The sequence below is a fragment of the Microplitis mediator genome, chromosome 2, assembly GCF_029852145.1.
Source record: "Microplitis mediator isolate UGA2020A chromosome 2, iyMicMedi2.1, whole genome shotgun sequence".
NCBI lineage: Eukaryota > Metazoa > Arthropoda > Insecta > Hymenoptera > Braconidae > Microplitis > Microplitis mediator.
Genome location: NC_079970.1, coordinates 2,991,058 through 3,010,332, shown reverse-complemented (window position 1 = coordinate 3,010,332; position 19,275 = coordinate 2,991,058). Strand labels below are relative to the sequence as shown.

Genomic DNA, 19,275 nt, shown 5'->3' with positions numbered 1-19,275 from the left:
TTTTATAAAATATTAATTTTAAGTATATATTATTTATTTATATTTTTTTCAATTACAAAAATGTGAAAAAACTTACCATAAATAAATTTATTAAATGATAAATTAATCATCTAGTACATTAAGAATTGTTTTTATTTAAAAAATACCGGGATATATTTTTCAATGATAATAATACTGGAATCATTACTGGTAAAAATAATGGAATATATACTGCATACCTGGTTAAAAATATAATCAGTGAGTAATGATATTTTTTTTACTGACGTCCCGTGTAAAAAAAATTTTCGTTCATAATTAATTTAGATCTGAATTTCATGACGAAACTCAGAACGTGACAAAAATATGACTTTCATCATGAATTCACTCCAACTTTTAGTCTAGTAAATCAGTACCAATTATAAAATTAATTTATTACGTCTTTGAATTGGACTTGAGATGACTTCGATAGAAACTTGACTGAATTTTTACTGAATTAAATCTTTTGTCAAATTTATCGATTCAGAAATTACCAATAAACTTCTTCTATCAAGTACTTGATTTACGTAAATCAGTTTCGGTTATAAAATTAATTTAGTGAATGAACTTCGGATCACTTGGATTTAAATTTTACTGTCATAATTTTGACGTGATTAAAGTTCTTGATACAAATTCATGATAAAAGTCATATTTGTGTCACGATCTGAGTTTCGAGATTAAATTTATATTTAAATTCATTGTGAACAATAATTTTTTTACACGGGGTTTATTATTACAAATTAAAATATTACTTACTTTTGATCATCAGGAAAATATAAAAGTGCTAATAATGAGGGATCTGTAAAAGCCATTTCCGCGGTAACAAAAGATTCTTTGCTCAAAGAAAAACCTTCCATCAGTTCTCCATCCAGTAATTTTTCCGCTGACTGATGAATCAGGTCAAGGGCTGACTTAATTCTATTTCCGACAGTTTCAGTAATAACAATATTGCTAATTTCCTCAAGAAGTTGCGCCAACGATTGTAAAGTAAGTTTTGCTGATGTCAGTTGTTCGATAGCACGAACACGCAAAAGTAAGTCGAATTCCCAATCTCGGAGAATTGATTCTCCAGGTGTGGGTGTGACCGTCACACCGGAAATTTTATAATTCTATGAATGATAAATAAAATTAAAAAAACTAATCAATGGAAAAATTTATATGGTAGTCAACAAAACTTACAGGCTCGGGAATTCCCAACAGGAGTCTCAGCTGTGATAAAAAGACACCCATTATTGTAACGGCATTTGGAACAACTTCAACAGGTTTGTCGTCATTTTTTTCAAGTACTTGTTTGCAAACATCAGTTGGCGAGTTTGAAATAACTACACCACCCCATCTTGGAGATAAAAAAGCTTTGACATTATTTACAGAGTTTGATTTATGTCCGCTTTTAGTATAAATATACAGAGGCGATTGATCACAAGGAACTGTGTACATAACAAGATTTATACAAGGATGCAAACTCACTTGTGAAGCTGAAACATAATTTATTAAAATTATTAATATTTCATTGCTCAGATAATTTATTATTGTATTTTTTTTTCGGTAGTTGTTTGGAATGATGTCTGGTCACATGTCTTAAAATATTTGATGCGCTATAAAAAATGTAAATGTAAATGAAAATAATTTTCCTAGCCGCTGAGAAAGACAGCAGAGAAGTAAAAATAGCTACACTTTTTATGTCTGGTATTTGTAAATATACGGACAGTCTGAGGAAGGATACGTCCAATAGCTTTACTGAGGAGAGAACCGTACGCGGAATGAAACTGTAGCGTAACTTACTAGCATACATGGAAAATGATCTGTCTTTTGTGGAAATAAAAATCCCAAAGAATTTTAAATTCTAGATTTTTATATTTACCCGGAAGTAGTATTTTTAAAACAAGATAATTGATAGCTAATGACATGACCAGTCGCGATACGAAACTGTCACATTTTTATTTTATACCATGTATATTATACCTAATTTTTTTTCCAACGGCGTTATCAATTGTGGTAAAATACTTTCCGATAAAGCATAATGTCTTCCTAGTTCACTACTATCGGGAATTTGTTTTGGTGTTATATCCAGTGGCATTAAGTACAGCCATTGTGATTTAACTGAAAAATTTGCTATGACTGACAGTTGGTCTAAAAATGGCTCCAGATAATCTAAAAATAAATACCATAGTTTAAATTATTTAAAAAATTAATTTAAATATAAACATATATATAAAATACCTCTAGTTATATTTGACAAGTTCCATTTAATCGATAATTTATCAGGATTTGGATTAACAACCGTAAGCAATATATCGTAAGTTGAACTTGGTGGAAATCTGCGACGATTTTCTTCATCTAAACTGTATTTTGTTGGGTCTGTCATTGCGTTTCTTGTTAGAATCAATGATTCGTCTCTAAGAATCATGTGGGACAGTAAGTGTACCAGTTTAGATCCATCTAAAAAAATATTTAAATATTTAATCTCGATGCCTAATTGTCATATCGATACATATTAATATCAATTTACCTGTTTGCGTTGGAAAAAAAATAGCTCGATGGTGGCCCACAATTATTTCATTTAAATTCGGCGCTTCGAGAAATAATAAATCACCAATTCCAATGTCAAATGTACGCGCGATTTTTTCATGGTCATACTGCGTGAAGGCAGAATTTACAAGATTCTTTGATATTACTTCAAATGACACTTTGAGGCTGTACAATGCTAAAATTATAAATTTATTATATTATACATATTATGAAATATATATTCATTTAATTTATTAATATTACATAATCTAGTATATGAATTACTAATAATTAAAATGTATCTGCGCATTAGATTAATATCTCGATTGTTTTATTTAATCATCGTATCAACATTTTTTAAAACATTGTAGTGATTAATATCAACAACATATATTATCTAATACTGCGCGTGGGAAATTTTTATATACATTAAAATTTTTTTAACGGTAATTAAATTATTCATTTGTCCTTACTTGAATTTTCAAATGCCGTTCTAATTTGGTTTGTTATAAATTGCGCGCGTTCTTCAGATGTTGTTGCGACTAAAATATTACCGCGGATTTTAATATTCAAATTTGATAATTCCGCTATCCCAGAGTACGGGAGGGTAACACGTGGTACTGCTGTTGTATGCCACCATAGAGGTACTCCAATTCCGAGTAATAAAAATGCAAATGATATACTTGCATACAGCCGATATTTTTCTAAAACATAAAATAATAAATTATTTATTACTTACAACTTTTTTAAAAATATAAACAATTATTATGATCCTAAAATTGACGTTTAGAAGTTTTCAGATTTAAAAAAAAAAATCAATTACAAAAAAAAAAGTAAAAATATGCACATGTAGGAAATTTAAAAAACTATCAGTGCAATTTTTTAAAATATTTTTTTTCTAATTTATTGCTTTGAAAAAAATTTTAAAATTATTAGACGTCGACTAACTTCAGTATCGTATTATTTATGAGAGTGAATGTAGCAAAGATCCGACAAATTTAAAATTATAAATAAATAGAGTAAATAATTTAAAAAATAATATTTACAAAAAATGCACTTATTAATTTCAAAATTTTTGAAATGCGCATTTTTTTAAAATTTAATTTTATTAATTATTTACTCTATTTATTAATAATTTTAAATTTGTCTGATGTCTGCTACATTCACACTCATAATTATTTATATTTAAATTTAATACTAAAGTAATTTTTATTTATAAATTATTTTCGTTATTTATATATCATTGATATTTTTTAAAAAACACAAATTTATTTATAAAAAATCCGTATTATTTTTAAACCTTCACATTCATCCATTTTATTTAAATAAAAATGTACATATATATATTTATTTTTTTTTATCTACAAAAAAATTATAGCTTAAAAAAAAAAACTTAATAGTCTCATCATAAATTAAAGTTTCTTCATGAATAAACAGTACAAAGACGTTAGTAATTCTATTACATATTACAATGAGTATCAAAAATTTAATTTTTACTTGTCGTCATTATATGAGCAGTGATAAAAAAAAAATTAAATTATGTTTTAGTAATAACATTTTACCTGGAGGCATTAAGATATCTATTTACTATGAAGATAACGTTAATTTAAAGAAAAAAATTTATCAATAAGTGTGGATATTAAATCTTAAATAATTTTTTTTTATATTTTATATATAAACATAAATAAAATTTTGTTAAAATAAAGATATAGATGTAGGTACGAGAAGTATTTTTAAACTCGTGGCAATAACGACGACGTCACAACAGCGCTTCTTAAACTTGCTAAAAGAAGTATGATGAAAAACCCATGACAATGAATAGGGTGATAAAAGAAGGGGGAAAAGTTGAAACAAACTACAACCCGTTGCAGTCCATAACCAGAACCCAAACGCTGAGGGTCTTCAGTTCTCTAATTCCTGCACCGGTCATAAGTTCATGTGCATACTGTACATTTTTTTTTTAAATTATAATTTAAAATTAATTAACCCTTAGGTTTATAAATTTATTATTTTATTTTATTTTATTTGTTATCTTTTAAATATTTATTTCTAATTTGTGATTAGTGATTATTATAAATACTATTTATTTTATAAATAAAATTAATATTCAAGTGTTTTTTTTTTGTGTAATAAATAACCGCAGTTTGAATTTTAATAAACGATTATTTTAATTTATAATTATTGATCGGATAAATAATAAATAAATTAAACAAGTTGATAAATTAGTATATATAAGAATTGTTTTCTAAATAAACACGTGTTCATTGTTTGTTTCTTCGTACGTTTAAATGCTGGTGTAACTCCAAAAAAAAATAAAACTTTATTTGAATAAAATAATTGATGAAAAATAATAATAATTTTTTTAACCGGAAGGTGAGTTTCGTTTGAATGATAAATATAATAATATGTAGTGGATATTTGATAATAATTAAGTTAAAATTTTTGAAGAATTTGAATTTTGAATTTATCTGTAGGATAAGGAAGAGTGTAATTAATGTTTTGAGGAATTGTTTGATATAAATGAAACTATTCGGTTGGTATTTATCATCATGGCCATTACAATTGTTATGAGTAAACTGAGCTATGTAAAATTATAAAATAAAAAAGTGAACATGGTGAAAATTCTCGTTAATGTGACGGGTTAACGTGTCAATTGAAGCTATCGCTGGATAAAATGCCAGCTGCACTTACTCTTGTCAATGTAGCACGATGTTGAAATTGAATTCTAGTTACTTTAATATATAAATTTAATATAAATATATAAATAATAATTGATAAAAAATAAAATTTTGAATATGACAGTAAAGTTGGCGGACATCTGACAATTTTTTAAATTTTTAAATAATAAAATGAAATTTTTTAAACAAAAAAATTAAGAAATGGACTTTCAAAAAATTCTACAATCAGTACATGCATTTTTTTTATTTTATCAACTTAATTCTTTAATTTTTTTATATGTATTTTAAAAATAGTCTTATGTCTGCTAGATTTATACTCATATTTTGAATGACTGTGAATGTAATTGACAAGTGGGAATTTTTTAAATTTTTGAATCAATAAATAAAATAGCAAGAGAATAAAAATTTTAAAATCCGTCTTTAGATCAATGAAAAACCAGCACGCGCATTTTTTTAAATTTCATTATTTCAAATTTATAAATTGTCTCATGTCTGCTACATTCTCACTCATATCATTTGAATACGATACTCAAGTTAGCCGACGTAATTTTTTGATTTTTTTAGAAACAATAAATTATGAAACTAAAAATATTTCAAAAAATTGCACCTATAGTTGTTTTTATTTGTAATTAATTTGTTGAAAAAAAACCGAAAATTGTCAATTGTCTTCCAACTTCAGGATATTTTGAATATGAGTGCGAATGTAGCTGACAATTATCAATTTTTAAATTTTGGAAAAAATAAATAAAATGCGTATTTCAATAATCGAGAAATCAATACGCGCATTTTTTAAAATTTTATTATTTGATTTGAATTTATTTATTTAAAATTTATAGTCTCATGTCTGCTATATTCACACTCATATTTTGAATAACTGTTATCTCATATTTTAGTGCTGTCGATGTTTAGATATGATTAGAAAAGTTAATTTTTATGAGTTAACAATTATAGTTTTAACAAAACGTAAATATTTTTTTTTTTATAAATGTATTTTTTTAATAATAATTATAATTTAATATATTTCAGTGATATGTAATGTTGAAGAATAAAAAAATTTAGTACTCTAACAAGTGATAAGGATCAAAATGGTTTCTCAAACAGACGATACTGTTGTAAAAGTAGAAGATGATGCTACAGAGTGAGTAAAAACAAATGTAATTAATTAACTAATTAAATGTAGATAACATTTATTTATTAATTTATTTTATTTATCATGTAGGAAGAAAGATGGCTGCTTGAGGCTGTTGCTAAGATTTATTTGTCTTTATTGGAAGACGTTTATTTTATTACTATGGCCACTGATACTCCTGCCCTTGGTAATAATAAACAATGAAAAAATGTACAAATGTTTGTATGTCGTTGCGATAATGGCCATGTACTGGGTCACTGAAAGTTTACCATTGCCAATAACAGGAATGATACCAATAGTCCTCTATCCGCTGATGGGGATTCTGGACACGAGTCATACATGCGATGCTTATATTAATGATACGACAATAATGTTTTTGGGCAGCCTGATTATAGCTGTCGTAATTGAAAATTCAGGATTACATATGCGAGTTGCATTACTTATCATTAAACTTATCGGCTGCAGCCATCGGAAGTACGAATATTTTTACGATCCTGAAGTTAACAGACGAATTATAATTTTCTGATTTTTTTTTAACAAATCTATTAAAAAAAAAAAAAAAAAATGCACATGTAGAAAATTTTAAAAACTAGATGAAATTTTTTTGAATAATTTTATCGCTTTAAAAAAAATTCAAAAATTACTGGACGTCGGTTAACTTCAGAATCATTTTTTTTTAATATTATCAAAAAATGAAGATAAATTATTTATTTATTTATTATTAGATTAAGTCTTGGTCTTTTTTACGTGACGATGTTCATTTCAATGTGGATTTCAAATACTGCCGCTACAGCTATGATGATTCCTATTATTGAAACAGTTCTCGTTGAATTAGAAGCGGTAATAAAATCCATTGTTATATTATTATATCACAGTTGTAAATATTGTCAACTTCATTTATTTAAATTTATTATTTATTACTTGTTAATAATATATTGTGTATACATTACATGTGCAGCAAGGTCTCGGTGACATGTTTGTGTTTGATGATACGTCTATTAATCAATCAGCAAATCATGATGAAAGGTTTGTTACAATTAAAACAATCGTAGCATAACAACTCCGTTATTATTTTATTCTTTTGTGTATCAGATACATATCTGCAATTAATTATTTAAAATATTTTTAGATCAAAAAAACCAACACGCAGTACAATGGTGTATTATTTGTCGGCATCGTATGCGTCTAGTATTGGTGGGATTGGTACCATCGTTGGAAGTGGGGTTAATTTAACCCTGAAAGGATTATACGAAGAGTAAATATTATTTAAATTAATTTAATTGACAGCAATTAAAACGACGGTAATTGTAGTTTAGCTTTTTTTTTTAATCTGTCAGACGATTCAGCGATGGTCCGGGAATAAATTTCGCTTCTTGGATGTTTTATTCCGTGCCACCGATGCTAATTATGGGCTTCTTCACGTGGCTTTGGCTTCAAGTTATGTACATGGGACTTTTTAGGCCAAAGAGTGAAGACGCACGTGCCATAAATATCGGCGAGGAAGGCGAAAAAGTTGCTAAAGCAGTTATTGATAAAAGATACAGAGATCTTGGGCCTGTTACGTGGTATGAATCCATCGTCGGTTTTCTTTTTCTTTTAGTTGTTCTCCTTTGGTTCTTTAGAAAACCTGGATTCGTGCGAGGCTGGCCTACTTACATTACAGACCTGTTAGTTCATTCAAATGTTAATACTCATTATACATTTATTTTTTTTCGTTTCTTAAATCATTAAGACTTTTTTTTTCAGACCAATCAAAGACTCAACGGCCGTTGTTGGAATAATTATTTTACTATTTATAATACCGTCAAAACTAGACTTTCTTCGGGCGTTTGACAAAGATCCGAGTAAACGACCGACAAAACCATCATCTGCATTAATTGACTGGAAAACTATCCATCAAAAAATGCACTGGAGTTTGATTTTTGTTCTTGGTGGTGGATTTGCTATCGCTATTGGCAGTAAAGACACGGGACTATCTAAAATGCTTGGAGACAAACTCGGACATCTAAAAAATGTTGATCCATTAATTACGTTATTTATTGTTTGCTTGTTTGCTGAAATAGTCACGGAATTGACAGCCAATGTCGCGGTTGCCAATATCATTGTTCCGGTTTTAGCTGAAATGGTATGAATACTAATGCATATCCAATACTTATTCAAACGTTGGGTTATAGATCAATAATAACTTTTATTTTTTCAGTGTGTCTCGATGAAAGTTCACCCGCTGTACATGATGCTGCCAGTTGCTCTGTGCTGCTCGTTTTCATTCCACTTGCCAGTCGGTACACCACCAAATGCAATTGTCAGTGCCGCTGGGCACATCAGAACTAAAGACTTTATTATCGCTGGAATAGGTCCATCATTGATAACTCTAATAATCACATGTTTGTCATGGAGTACGTGGGGTGTTTATGTATTTGATTTACATGAATTCCCTTCATGGGCTCATACAAAATAATATTTTCTTTCCCTAAAAGTATTAATTAATATCTAATGCACTGACATAATATTCATAAATAATGTACATCAATCTCGATAATTATATTTTTGTTGAAAAAAATTTATTACTCCTAATCATTGTCTCCTTATCAATCAGACACTTGTTTACTTATTTTTAATCTAGATAACAATTTATGTCCAGTTTACTCTTGAGTAAATTATTTACAGGGTTACAATTATCGATACTTTATTTTATTATTTACTCAAATTCCTTAAAAATTTTTAAAATTACAAATATTTTGAACCCTAGAAAAATAACGTAGTTTTGTTTATACAAAAGATTAGAAGCAAAAAATTTATGATCCTGAAGTTAGCAGACATTTAAAAATTTTTGAATTTTTGTTTTTCAACAAATCAATTGAAAAAAAAATAAAAGAAAAATATGCTTATGTAGAAAATTTTAAAAACTACAGGTGCAATTTTTTCAAATATTTTTTTTTATGGTTTATCGTCTAAAAAAAAATCCAAAAATTATTAGACGTCTGCTAACTTCAGTATCATAAAAATTTGATACGTTTGAGAGAAATAAAATTCATGATACTAAAGTTAGCAGACATCTAATAATTTTTGGATATTTTTTTAGACGATAAACCATAAAAAAAAAATATTTGAAAAAATTGCACCTGTAGTTTTTTAAATTTTCTACATGTGCATATTTTTATTTTATTTTTTTGCAATTGATTTGTTGAAAAACAAAAATTCAAAAATTTTTAAATGTCTGCTATCTCCAGGATCATAAGTTAGCGAACGTCAAATAATTTTTGGAATTTTCTAAAACGATAATTTATAAAAAAAAAAATATTTGAAAAAAATGCACTCATCGAGTTTATTTTTCTACATGTGCATTTTTTTATTTATTTTTTTTTTCTAATTTATTAGTTGAAAAAATAAAATCCAAAAATTGTAAATTGTCTGTTAACTTCAGGATCATATAAAATTCTCTAAAATCATTAGAAAATTTTTTTAATTAATAAAAATAATTAAATTAATTGAAGCATCAAACGAGTGGATTTAAAAAATATATTTCTTATTGATTTTAAATATAATAAATCATTTATAACATTTTATATATCTTATAGGATCAATAGTTGGGACCTTTACCTTATACTCGTTGTTTTTTTACCAAAAAAAGAAAACTGTTTTTTAAATTAAAAAGATTGTAGTAGTATTTGTATTAACTTACCATCAAAATCAATGTCATCAACACTCTGTACATCTGGAGCCATAGTATTAATTACTTAAATAAACAATGACACTTTTTATTCAAAAATATGTAAAATTTATCAACACTAATCACACACCGACTAATATTATTAATTGTGACACTTTATTTTGATTAAATCTCTAACCTATACTTTTAAATTTTAAATTGCCGTTTATTCACAATTGAATAACCAATCACTCAAATTAAAATATTTTTTCTAATTACTCCTAAAATATTATCTTAATTACCCATAATTTCCACTACAACTTTATTTACAAACTACCAAAAGCATTCAATCGTTTTTTTTGACATCTATCCTCCCTAACCTCAATTCAAAAAACCGCGCGAAATTCAAATCTGCCCTTCAAAAAATCCAGATATCTATTTTCTTAAAATATATCATTAAATATCACTATTATAATATCAACTATTACTTTTACCACTTATTAAATAAGTCATTTAAAATAATTAACTTTCCCACAATTAATTAAACGAAAGGTAAAAAAAAAAATAACTCCCGCTCAGAAAAAAAAAGCTACAAATTTATTTTATAAAAATTCATAGAATCGATTACAATTTTCATAACAATTTTTATTTTATTGGTTTATTTATAAAAATAAAAATATAAATACATTATTGGTTGCGCGCGCATAATTTAAAGTTACGTTTATAATAGACGTGAATTTTATTACAAGTAGAGGGATCTGTAATATGTGAATACGTACATACGGAGTATATTTATTATAAATATACCTATGTGGTATATGGTATATATATTTATGTATGTGTATGTATAGTACAACAATTTATGGAGTGAATATATAGATATACATACCCATATATATTATATGTGTATGGGTTTGTACAAAGTACATGTAAGTAGTAAGTGCACGTCGGTACGGCGGCGAAAAAAAATATAAGCTATATACCATCTCGTCATATCATATATAATATTGTTCCTAAAAAAAAAAAGCTCTCATCGTACGGCTCTGTGACTGTGAATAAAATAATTTTAACAAATTAACTGATAATTAAATCATAGTCATAATTAAACCTCCGCTGAAAATAATTAAAAATAAAAAAATGGACTGATGGTTTTTTTCCAATATCTTATACTTATCAAGTAATTTAATTTAATTTTGTTATTTTTCTTTATAAAATTATTATTTTTATTATTATTGTTACTATAAATATCATCATTGTTTATATTTATATTTATTATTAAATTACGCTGTCATTGTTACGTTGAAGGTACGATCGGATAAATAACTCGGGCGGCTATAAATTAACTTTGCTATTCAAAATAATATATTTATTTTATTAAAGATAAGAAAACGAGCATACTTTAAGTCTACATACGGCCTTGCAACTTAATAGGTATTGGCTTTTGAACCTCATCGATGGCCATGTTTAAATATTTAATATATACTTAATATTTTATATTAATATTCGTAATATCAAGTTGTAGTTGTTGTTAATTTTAGTAGGTATAATAATTACTTATATTTATTTATTTTAAATAATTATTTATTCATCATTTTCATTGATTTTTTTAAAAATTTAATTATAATTTTATAATCAGCATGAATCACTAAGTACTTGTGGCACAATTCCTTTAGTTTTAACCATATCGACATCTAGAAAATTTCTTATCACACCATAACCCATGGCTGCAAAATAAAAAATATTCATTGACCAGTATGACATCTCCATGCACATAAATATTTTAGCAATCAGTTGCATGAAGACTGGTGTCCATAATAACACCGCGAGTAATAAAGACATGATAGAAATATAAATAATTTTTTCAATTTCACTTGTTTCCTCTTTGACGACTCCTGCAGATGATTTTAAATCAATATTACTATTTATCCATTTAATAGAATCACTGCTACCATCGCCTTGGTCATTTAATTTTTTATCTTTGACATTTGATTCGGCGGATTTATCATCTGTCATTTTATCCATCGACTCCACGGTTATTAATTGTTGTTTTATATTAGAACAGATGTAATTACTTTTTATACAGTAAACTGTTGATAGTAATATTGATCCAAAGTAAACTATAAATATGACAATTATCATATTCATTTTCAACACATTCGGTGATATGAAACATTTGTTATCACCCATACATGCTGATTCTATTTCATCTTCAAACATGTAATCTATGTCTACTTTTCTCCCATTAGTTAATCGAGAGCCAGTGAAATTTAATTTTTTAAAAGGACTCGAAAAATACCAGTCGGGAATTGACTCTGAATTATTCAAAGCTGATTTAACTATTTCTTGGATTTTAATTATTATTTCATTTGTTTCTGATCCATTTGATGCAACAGATTCAATTGCATGTAATTTATTGTCTGGTAATAAATAGTCAGTAGAATTCATCATACTGATGTCGTACATTGAATCCATTTCCTCTAATGGATTCAACTCTTCTTCTAATTTATTACTATTACTATTATTATTATTATTATTATTATTATTATTATTATTATAACAATTATCAAATGGGAAATTTGTCATATGAATGCAAGTTAAGTCGTATGATCTTATATCAGTAGTAATATTTTGATATCCAGTTAAATATAAAATCATCATTGATAAAATTGGTACGATCCACTGACTGATGACACTAATTATTGTAAATATATTATTGTTGTTGTTATTATTATTAAAGTATTTAAAGAACGGCAATCTTGATCTACGTCTTTCAACACTCGATAAATCTGCTGATATTAATTTCGATAGTATCAATTGTTTGTACTTTTTTTTAATACACTCAATGTTGTAATTACAATAAAACGATTTAGTGAGTAATGACATAAAATTATTTACAAACGGTACTAGGAATACGGCGTAGTTCATTAACAGACTTTTAAAATCACACTTGTTGATCAGTAAATAATTATTATATTCGTTTTCATTTTTATCATCATTATTATCACGTAATATTCCACTTTCAGTCTCTTGTTCATTTAAATGAGTTTGATTTTTTTGCTTTGCCAGTAATATAACTCCTATGAAAATATTACTCAATATATCCGATAAAATCAAAATAAAAATAAATGACTTGACACATTGTTTTATATTTTTTCTAAGTAAAAGTATCAGTGAAATAAAACTCGATGATATTAAAATAATTCCGATGGTTGTTAGTAAATTGGATTCCATTTTCGCGTTAAATTTAATCCGGTTGCTTTTAAGTAGAATTAATAACTAATACTGAAATATATTTTTGCATCAAAAGAGTATTTATTGTAATGCGGGTGCAGTATGAGGGCCAATATCTTTATCATTCGTAACGGGATAATTATTTTCGGTTTTGTAATACGGGTTTGATTATTTTTTAAAAAGTAAAATCAATAATAGGTTTTTATTTTAGATAAATATCACAACTATGTCTGTAAGACGACGAACGGATCCTGGACCAACCCAGAGAATATGGGACGCAATAAAAATAACTGTTCACCAAAGAAGTTTACCGAGCAACGATCGGATAGTTCGTCACTTTGCTCGTGTTTATAACATGACTGAGCTGTCAGCCCAAGAGGAATTGAATAAAGCCGTTGAAGATGGCTTAGTCTTCCTCAAAAAAACCCAATCCAAGGGTGGACTCGACCAAGAAAGCTACCGATTGCCACTGGACCCTATGGAGACCGATGGCCATGACTGGTACTGCTTCAAATGTCAAAGAGCTGGGCTCGTAGAGACCTGTCAGTCGTGCTTCCGTGTTTATCACCCAAGATGCCACACTCCGAGTAATTCTGATAAAAAAATTTGCCAGTTTTGTGAGCAAATAAATATCGATACTTATCATGATATAAAGGCACTTAATCATATACTGGGATTCACGTGCGGTCATCTTAAAGCTAAATTACCTCCGGAGATAACAAATAGGACCATTGTGCCAGACAGTTCGGTTATTGAAAAACCAACTGGTGGTTTGTCCGGGCCAACGTGGGTCAGCGAAGGCGAAGATTCGTGGCGCCCGGGGATTTTAATTAAAAATCACATGGATCTTGCTATCATGGAAGCGAAGACCAAGAGAAACGAGTACAAAAATCTCGCTGAGTTTCAGGCAGATGCACATAATATATTACATAATATTATTGTTTATCATGGAGGTATTAATCGATCCTTCTTTTAAGACAATTTTTTATCAATTACTCACTTTTATTTTCTCATATGCTTTTATTAAATTAAAATTTCTAGAGACTTCTGTGGTAGGGGAAATGGGCAGAATAATGTACCAAGATTGTTGCTACGACTTGAAAGAAATTCGCCGGTGTGCAGACTGCTACAGAATATCAAATGAAAAATCTGAAAAAATGTGGTTCTGTATACCGTGCAATCCACCTCATCAGCTGGTTTATGCTAAACAAAAGGGGTACCCGTACTGGCCGGCAAAAGTAATGGAGATTAAAGACAATATTTATGACGTGAGATTTTTCGGTGGACATCACATGAGAGCTAATATTGAAAAAGTTTTTATACGCTCTATTACTTCTAGTTTACAAAGTTTACAGGTAATAAAAAAAATTTATTATCAATTTTATATTAACAATTATCAATTACTGCGGTTATTTTAAAACTAAAATATTTGTAAAGCAATTAAAAGATTATTAATTGTAATGCGATTGTTTAAATGTTATTTTGACTTGTGTAAAAAAAAGCTAACAGTTAATTATTGCACACAGCCGTCGGAAAAGGGAAAGTGGAAAGAGATGAAGGTATGCATATAAAATCAGGGGAATGTTAATCCTGATAAAATTAATGGATATGCTGCCAAAAATTTTAAATCAATAGAAATGGGTGTTGATAAATTTTATTTATTTATTTAATTAATTACGCTACAGCAATAAATTATTTATTTAATAATAATTTTTTTATTTAAGTAAATTATTTGATATAAATAACTATTATGCAGATAAAAAGATCAACTGCGTGGAACCGGGCGTTCGAGGAGTTGAAGCACCACCAGAATTTACTTGGAAAGCTCGGCAAGAGTCAATCGGTAACTCACAATAACAACACCAGCAACAGTGCGGCAGCTGCTGACGACATCGAGGGTCCAAAGCCATCGAAGATGCGACGGAACCAGGAGTCATCGGAATCATCACAAGGATCACAGGTAGCACCGCCGAACGGCGCGTCTCCCGTCAAACTTATAAAAGACTTGAGAGTGAGAGTAGAGAGGTTGATGTCGGATGGAAATTCCGAGATACAGCTTAATCAGGAAAAGTCGGAGAGTGCCAACGGGGAAGGCGACGGAGGACCGGAGGAGAAACCAGACGTCAACGACGGCAGCAGAAGCACCAGCGAGGAACGACAAGTCCCATTTCTTCCGGTCGCTATTGATGACGAGCCGCCGCTGAGGATCTCCAGCAGCACGTGTCCACAGGGGTTAAAAAAAGAGGGCTCCCAGGAGGACATGGTCACGTCGAGTTCACAAGAGCCCAGATCCAAATGTGTACTTGTTCAAACAGAGGAAGTACAGCCTGAAACAGCTCCGGCAAAGGTAACTAGTCTTTAAGGTTTGCTATTAAATTTATGGCTAAAAAAAAATAATAATTATCGGTCATGATATTAATAGGATTAATTAATTGCTATAAAAGTACTCGAGTAGTATGTCATATGCTTCCAGATGAAAAGAGAGCGCAGGACATCAGAACAGCCTACGACAGCTCCAGCTTTAGAAAAATTGCGGCGGGAATTCGAGCTGGACAAGTGTCGGGAGTTGGAACGACTCCAGGCGGAGCATGCCAAAGAATTACGACAGCTAACAGAGAAACATCAACAGGTCATCTCTGAAATAAAGAAAAAGCAATGGGTAAAATATCAACATCATTAATATTTATTATTTATGTTAATATTTTTTTTTTTAATAATAGTAATTACTAATAATAATGACAGCAGTAAGTAACAGTGTATTAATGACGTATAATTAATTATAATTATTCTTAGACTTGGCCACTCTATTTATACTATTTTTAACTTGATGCTTAATCACTGATTCACGGTGTTACAGTGTTACAATTGCGAAGCTGAAGCAATATACCATTGCTGTTGGAACACAGCTTATTGCAGTACTGATTGCCAGCAAGTTCATTGGCAACGAGAGCACAAACGTGTCTGTCGGCGTAAACGTTAGCTTTACAATTGTCAAACAAATACTATTATCACAAAAAAACTGGGCCGTCAGTTTTTTTAGTCATAATCTACCCAATAATTTAGATAAATTATTATTTAAAAAAAAAAATTGAAACAAAGATCAATTGATCCTAGACAACTCGGCTAGTCTGACAGCGTCAAAGACGCGGTTATTCAATTTCAAACATTATTTAATTTCCGTTTTTTTTTTTTTTCATAGAATTTTGATTAATATTAAATTATTAAATCATACATATAGTATATGTATTTAATAACTACATATTATATAAAATATGCTTAATAGAATAAGCAAAATGATTAATTATCATTATTATTATTATTATTATTATTATTATTATTATTATTATTATTATTATAAATTACAAGTATATTTAATGTTAATCTAGTTTTAACATTTTTAAAAATTACTAGTTAAATATTTAAATCTATGAAAAAAATTTCCACTAAAAACTTTTTTTTCTTTATTTAAATTATCAAAATATTTAAACAAATACATTTAGATCACTATAAATATATATACACACAAAACAAAGAAGAAAATTTTAAATTATTTAATTTTTTGTTGATAACAACAACTAATATTTATATTGGCTTAAATTAATTAAAGTAATTATTGTAGATAACGTAGCGTTTTTTTCTGCTACAGATAATAGAAGCATTTGCTTGAATCAAAAGTTAGCAAAAAAAAAATATTTATCATTAACGCATTAGCAATATATTTATTATATAAAAATAAAAATAATGAATTATTATCTCTTATTATATATCGTTATTGAAAAGAAAAAGGTGTTGATTGATTATCCAAAAATAGAAGAGCTGTTAAGGACTAAGAGAAATATATATGAGTAATTTAGTTCAGCCTTGTAGTTTAAAAATTATTATTATTTTTATATTATTTAACACTTACAACAAGTGCAATTATTTTTTTTTCTTTCCATTGTTGACAAGTAATTTCTGTTTTACTTTTTTTATTGCAATCGGTATACAGGGTAGAAGTTCAAGTTGATTTAATAATTATGTTTTTTCAAATTTATTTTTATTCATAATTTAAAATCAACGTAATGAAAATGAATTTAATTATAATCATACGTTTACTTTACAATTATATTAATTTAAAATTATAGTGCAATTACAGTGCTAAAATATATCACACATTTATTTTATTATTGATAAAACAATCAATTGTTTGTAATTTATAATTTAAAAATATATAATTAAATGTTATTTTATTATTTTTAGAAATTTAAAAATAAATATCATTTATTACACATGTAATTAAAGCGCGTGTACTTGAACGGTATTGTAGTAAATACACTAATCATTTTAATAGTTATTATTTTGATTTTCTCGTTTTTTGTTCATCTTATCAAATTACCGTTATAATTATGAGTATAAATCTTATAAAAAAAAAAAAGAAATTATTGATTAATTAATTAATAAATAAATAAATAACAATTTTGTTTGTTATAAATTATCATGTAAAATTAATTTAATAACAATAAACAAATGAATGATATTTAATTTTTTTTATTATCTTCAACTTCTTGACTAACGATAGCCCGAGCTACTTGACTTTTTTCAGCGTAATCAGAAACTTGAACAAAATCTGTCGTGTCAATATTATCGAGTGTAAGTCTCTGTATTAATTCCAACTCAGATTGACTTAACGTTTCACCCAAGTGCTTCAACGCCGTCAATACTTCAACTCTCTGTCTGTCACTGGCTTCTTTACTCAATTTCCCAAGTTTAGCGTCACGTTCAATTAATGACAGTCGCTCTCTCAGTTGCTTTGGCTCTTTTTTACCAAACATCCTTATTACAGCTGGTGTTTTAAAAGCTGCGCTAATTGCCGCCTGAGTAGCCAATTGCATCGCCCCCAACTCATCAACTAGAGTTATATCTCCGGATATTATTCTTCTAAGACTATCATTTAGTTCTTTCAACTGCTCAATAGTATCGTTTTTAGTTTCTTCATACTCTGATAACTCCAAATCTTCTCTATAAAAATAAAAAAAAATAAACCAGACTTTAATTAATTATAATTGAATTTAAATATTTAAAATTCTTACCGGCATTCTTCTAAATCTTCTAACTGCTGCACCAATCGCTCTAATTGATCTTCTAGATTTTTTTTTAAACCATTGGTTTCATCTTTTCCGTAACTCATTCTGATGTTATCAGTATCAAAATCTTATCAATAAATAATATTCTGTAATCAGTATGATATTCATGTTTTCAATTATTTATCTTTTAAAGATCAGTGGAAAAATTAAACCAATTTTCTGTTCAAATTTATTACAAATTTTAAGACAATTCTACAAAAAATCAGATGCTTCGGTAAAAAAAATTCAAATATTACAACTACAATTGCAATTATATTTGGCCTGATGATTGAATGCCAGCAATAAAAAAAGTCCGTGATGTTAATAATAAATAAAATAACTTCAAAAATAAACTTTGACCGGGACTAAATCGTAGTTTAATTTTTCCACTTGATATTGTAACTGTCATAAATATTTATAAATAATACATACATCAAATAGTTAATTCCAATATGATTTATTATTTTTTCGAGTATAGATAAATACTTGTAAATTTATTATTCTTATTTACACAAACTTTTTTTTTATTAAGTTGGCAATCATGAGATCGACAAAATGACCCCGAAGTTGCAGACAATTTTTGAATTTTTTTTTCCCCAAATCAGTGACAAAAAAATATAAAAATATGCACCTGTAGAAAATTTAAAAAACTACAAGTGTAATTATTTTAAAAACTCCTTTTTTTAAATTTATCGTTTCAAAAAAAAATCCACAAATTATTAGACGTCAGCTAACTTCAGTATCATCAAAAATGATCCTGAAGTTAACAGACCATCAATTTTCATATATTTTTTTTATCAATAAGTCAATTACCCAAAACAAAATATAAAAATATGCACATATAGAGAATTCAAAAAACTAAAAGTGCAATTTTTCAAAATATTTTTTTTTTGTAATTTATCGTTTAAAAAAAATAAAAAGTTCTTAGACGTCAGCTAACTTCAGTATAATCAAAATGTAGAC

At 27.7% G+C, this 19,275-nt stretch overlaps 4 protein-coding genes across 16 annotated transcripts; 2 read left to right on the top strand and 2 right to left on the bottom strand.

The window, feature by feature from the left end:
* Positions 1 to 16: 16 nt before the first annotated feature.
* On the bottom strand, positions 17 to 10,464 carry LOC130663781 (GPI transamidase component PIG-S). Of its 2 annotated transcripts, none has more exons than XM_057463235.1 (8): positions 10,013 to 10,464; positions 2,997 to 3,227; positions 2,525 to 2,719; positions 2,236 to 2,454; positions 1,978 to 2,166; positions 1,195 to 1,490; positions 772 to 1,124; positions 17 to 218 (listed from the first exon to the last, which is right to left on the bottom strand). In XM_057463235.1, the coding sequence occupies exons 1-8, from the start codon at positions 10,053 to 10,055 to the stop codon at positions 119 to 121; spliced, it is 1,626 nt and encodes a 541-aa protein (XP_057319218.1). In that variant the 5' UTR covers positions 10,056 to 10,464; the 3' UTR covers positions 17 to 118. The 2 variants fall into 2 exon arrangements, with proteins under 2 accessions (XP_057319218.1, XP_057319220.1); XM_057463237.1 differs by lacking the exon at positions 10,013 to 10,464 and adding an exon at positions 4,086 to 4,217.
* On the top strand, positions 4,382 to 8,951 carry LOC130663779 (protein I'm not dead yet). Of its 4 annotated transcripts, none has more exons than XM_057463231.1 (9): positions 4,382 to 4,896; positions 6,228 to 6,339; positions 6,421 to 6,804; positions 7,056 to 7,170; positions 7,289 to 7,356; positions 7,460 to 7,585; positions 7,668 to 7,997; positions 8,077 to 8,455; positions 8,531 to 8,951. In XM_057463231.1, exons 2-9 carry the CDS (start codon positions 6,287 to 6,289, stop codon positions 8,786 to 8,788), a joined length of 1,713 nt encoding a protein of 570 aa, XP_057319214.1. In that variant the 5' UTR covers positions 4,382 to 4,896; positions 6,228 to 6,286; the 3' UTR covers positions 8,789 to 8,951. The 4 variants fall into 4 exon arrangements, with proteins under 4 accessions (XP_057319214.1, XP_057319217.1, XP_057319215.1 ...); XM_057463234.1 differs by having other exon boundaries at positions 4,439 to 4,461; XM_057463232.1 differs by having other exon boundaries at positions 4,451 to 4,470.
* A 263-nt stretch (positions 10,465 to 10,727) lies between the features above and the next one.
* Positions 10,728 to 17,726, top strand: LOC130663113 (zinc finger MYND domain-containing protein 11). 8 transcript variants are annotated; one of them, XM_057462202.1, is made up of 8 exons: positions 10,728 to 10,908; positions 13,422 to 14,163; positions 14,252 to 14,565; positions 14,737 to 14,769; positions 14,967 to 15,170; positions 15,267 to 15,557; positions 15,666 to 15,869; positions 16,068 to 17,726. In XM_057462202.1, the coding sequence occupies exons 1-8, from the start codon at positions 10,882 to 10,884 to the stop codon at positions 16,188 to 16,190; spliced, it is 1,938 nt and encodes a 645-aa protein (XP_057318185.1). In that variant the 5' UTR covers positions 10,728 to 10,881; the 3' UTR covers positions 16,191 to 17,726. The 8 variants fall into 8 exon arrangements, with proteins under 8 accessions (XP_057318185.1, XP_057318177.1, XP_057318178.1 ...); XM_057462194.1 differs by having other exon boundaries at positions 10,729 to 10,908; positions 14,967 to 15,557; XM_057462195.1 differs by having other exon boundaries at positions 10,730 to 10,908; positions 14,967 to 15,557; positions 15,684 to 15,869.
* Positions 17,708 to 18,898, bottom strand: LOC130663117 (protein LZIC-like). 2 transcript variants are annotated; one of them, XM_057462205.1, is made up of 3 exons: positions 18,745 to 18,898; positions 18,280 to 18,419; positions 17,708 to 18,208 (listed from the first exon to the last, which is right to left on the bottom strand). In XM_057462205.1, exons 2-3 carry the CDS (start codon positions 18,375 to 18,377, stop codon positions 17,728 to 17,730), a joined length of 579 nt encoding a protein of 192 aa, XP_057318188.1. In that variant the 5' UTR covers positions 18,378 to 18,419; positions 18,745 to 18,898; the 3' UTR covers positions 17,708 to 17,727. The 2 variants fall into 2 exon arrangements, with proteins under 2 accessions (XP_057318188.1, XP_057318189.1); XM_057462206.1 differs by having other exon boundaries at positions 18,280 to 18,400; positions 18,745 to 18,888.
* Between the last annotated feature and the right edge of the window lie 377 nt (positions 18,899 to 19,275).

Excerpts from the sequence above, each read along its gene's own strand:
- LOC130663779 (XM_057463231.1), top strand. The coding sequence starts at position 6,287 with ATGGTTTCTCAAACAGACGATACTGTTGTAAAAGTAGAAGATGATGCT. Across the intron at positions 7,357-7,459 it reads TCAGCAAATCATGATGAAAG|ATCAAAAAAACCAACACGCA; the intron begins GTTTGTTACAAT and ends AAATATTTTTAG. Across the intron at positions 7,998-8,076 it reads CCTACTTACATTACAGACCT|ACCAATCAAAGACTCAACGG; the intron begins GTTAGTTCATTC and ends TTTTTTTTTCAG.
- LOC130663781 (XM_057463235.1), bottom strand. The coding sequence starts at position 10,055 with ATGGCTCCAGATGTACAGAGTGTTGATGACATTGATTTTGATG. Across the intron at positions 2,720-2,996 it reads AACGGCATTTGAAAATTCAA|CATTGTACAGCCTCAAAGTG; the intron begins GTAAGGACAAAT and ends TTATAATTTTAG. Across the intron at positions 2,167-2,235 it reads CTTGTCAAATATAACTAGAG|ATTATCTGGAGCCATTTTTA; the intron begins GTATTTTATATA and ends ATTTATTTTTAG.
- LOC130663113 (XM_057462194.1), top strand. The coding sequence starts at position 10,882 with ATGTGTATGGGTTTGTACAAAGTACAT. Across the intron at positions 14,164-14,251 it reads TATTATTGTTTATCATGGAG|AGACTTCTGTGGTAGGGGAA; the intron begins GTATTAATCGAT and ends TAAAATTTCTAG. Across the intron at positions 15,870-16,067 it reads AAATAAAGAAAAAGCAATGG|TGTTACAATTGCGAAGCTGA; the intron begins GTAAAATATCAA and ends ACGGTGTTACAG.
- LOC130663117 (XM_057462205.1), bottom strand. The coding sequence starts at position 18,377 with ATGAGTTACGGAAAAGATGAAACCAATGGTTTAAAAAAAAATCTAGAA. Across the intron at positions 18,209-18,279 it reads GAAGATTTAGAAGAATGCCG|AGAAGATTTGGAGTTATCAG; the intron begins GTAAGAATTTTA and ends TTATTTTTATAG.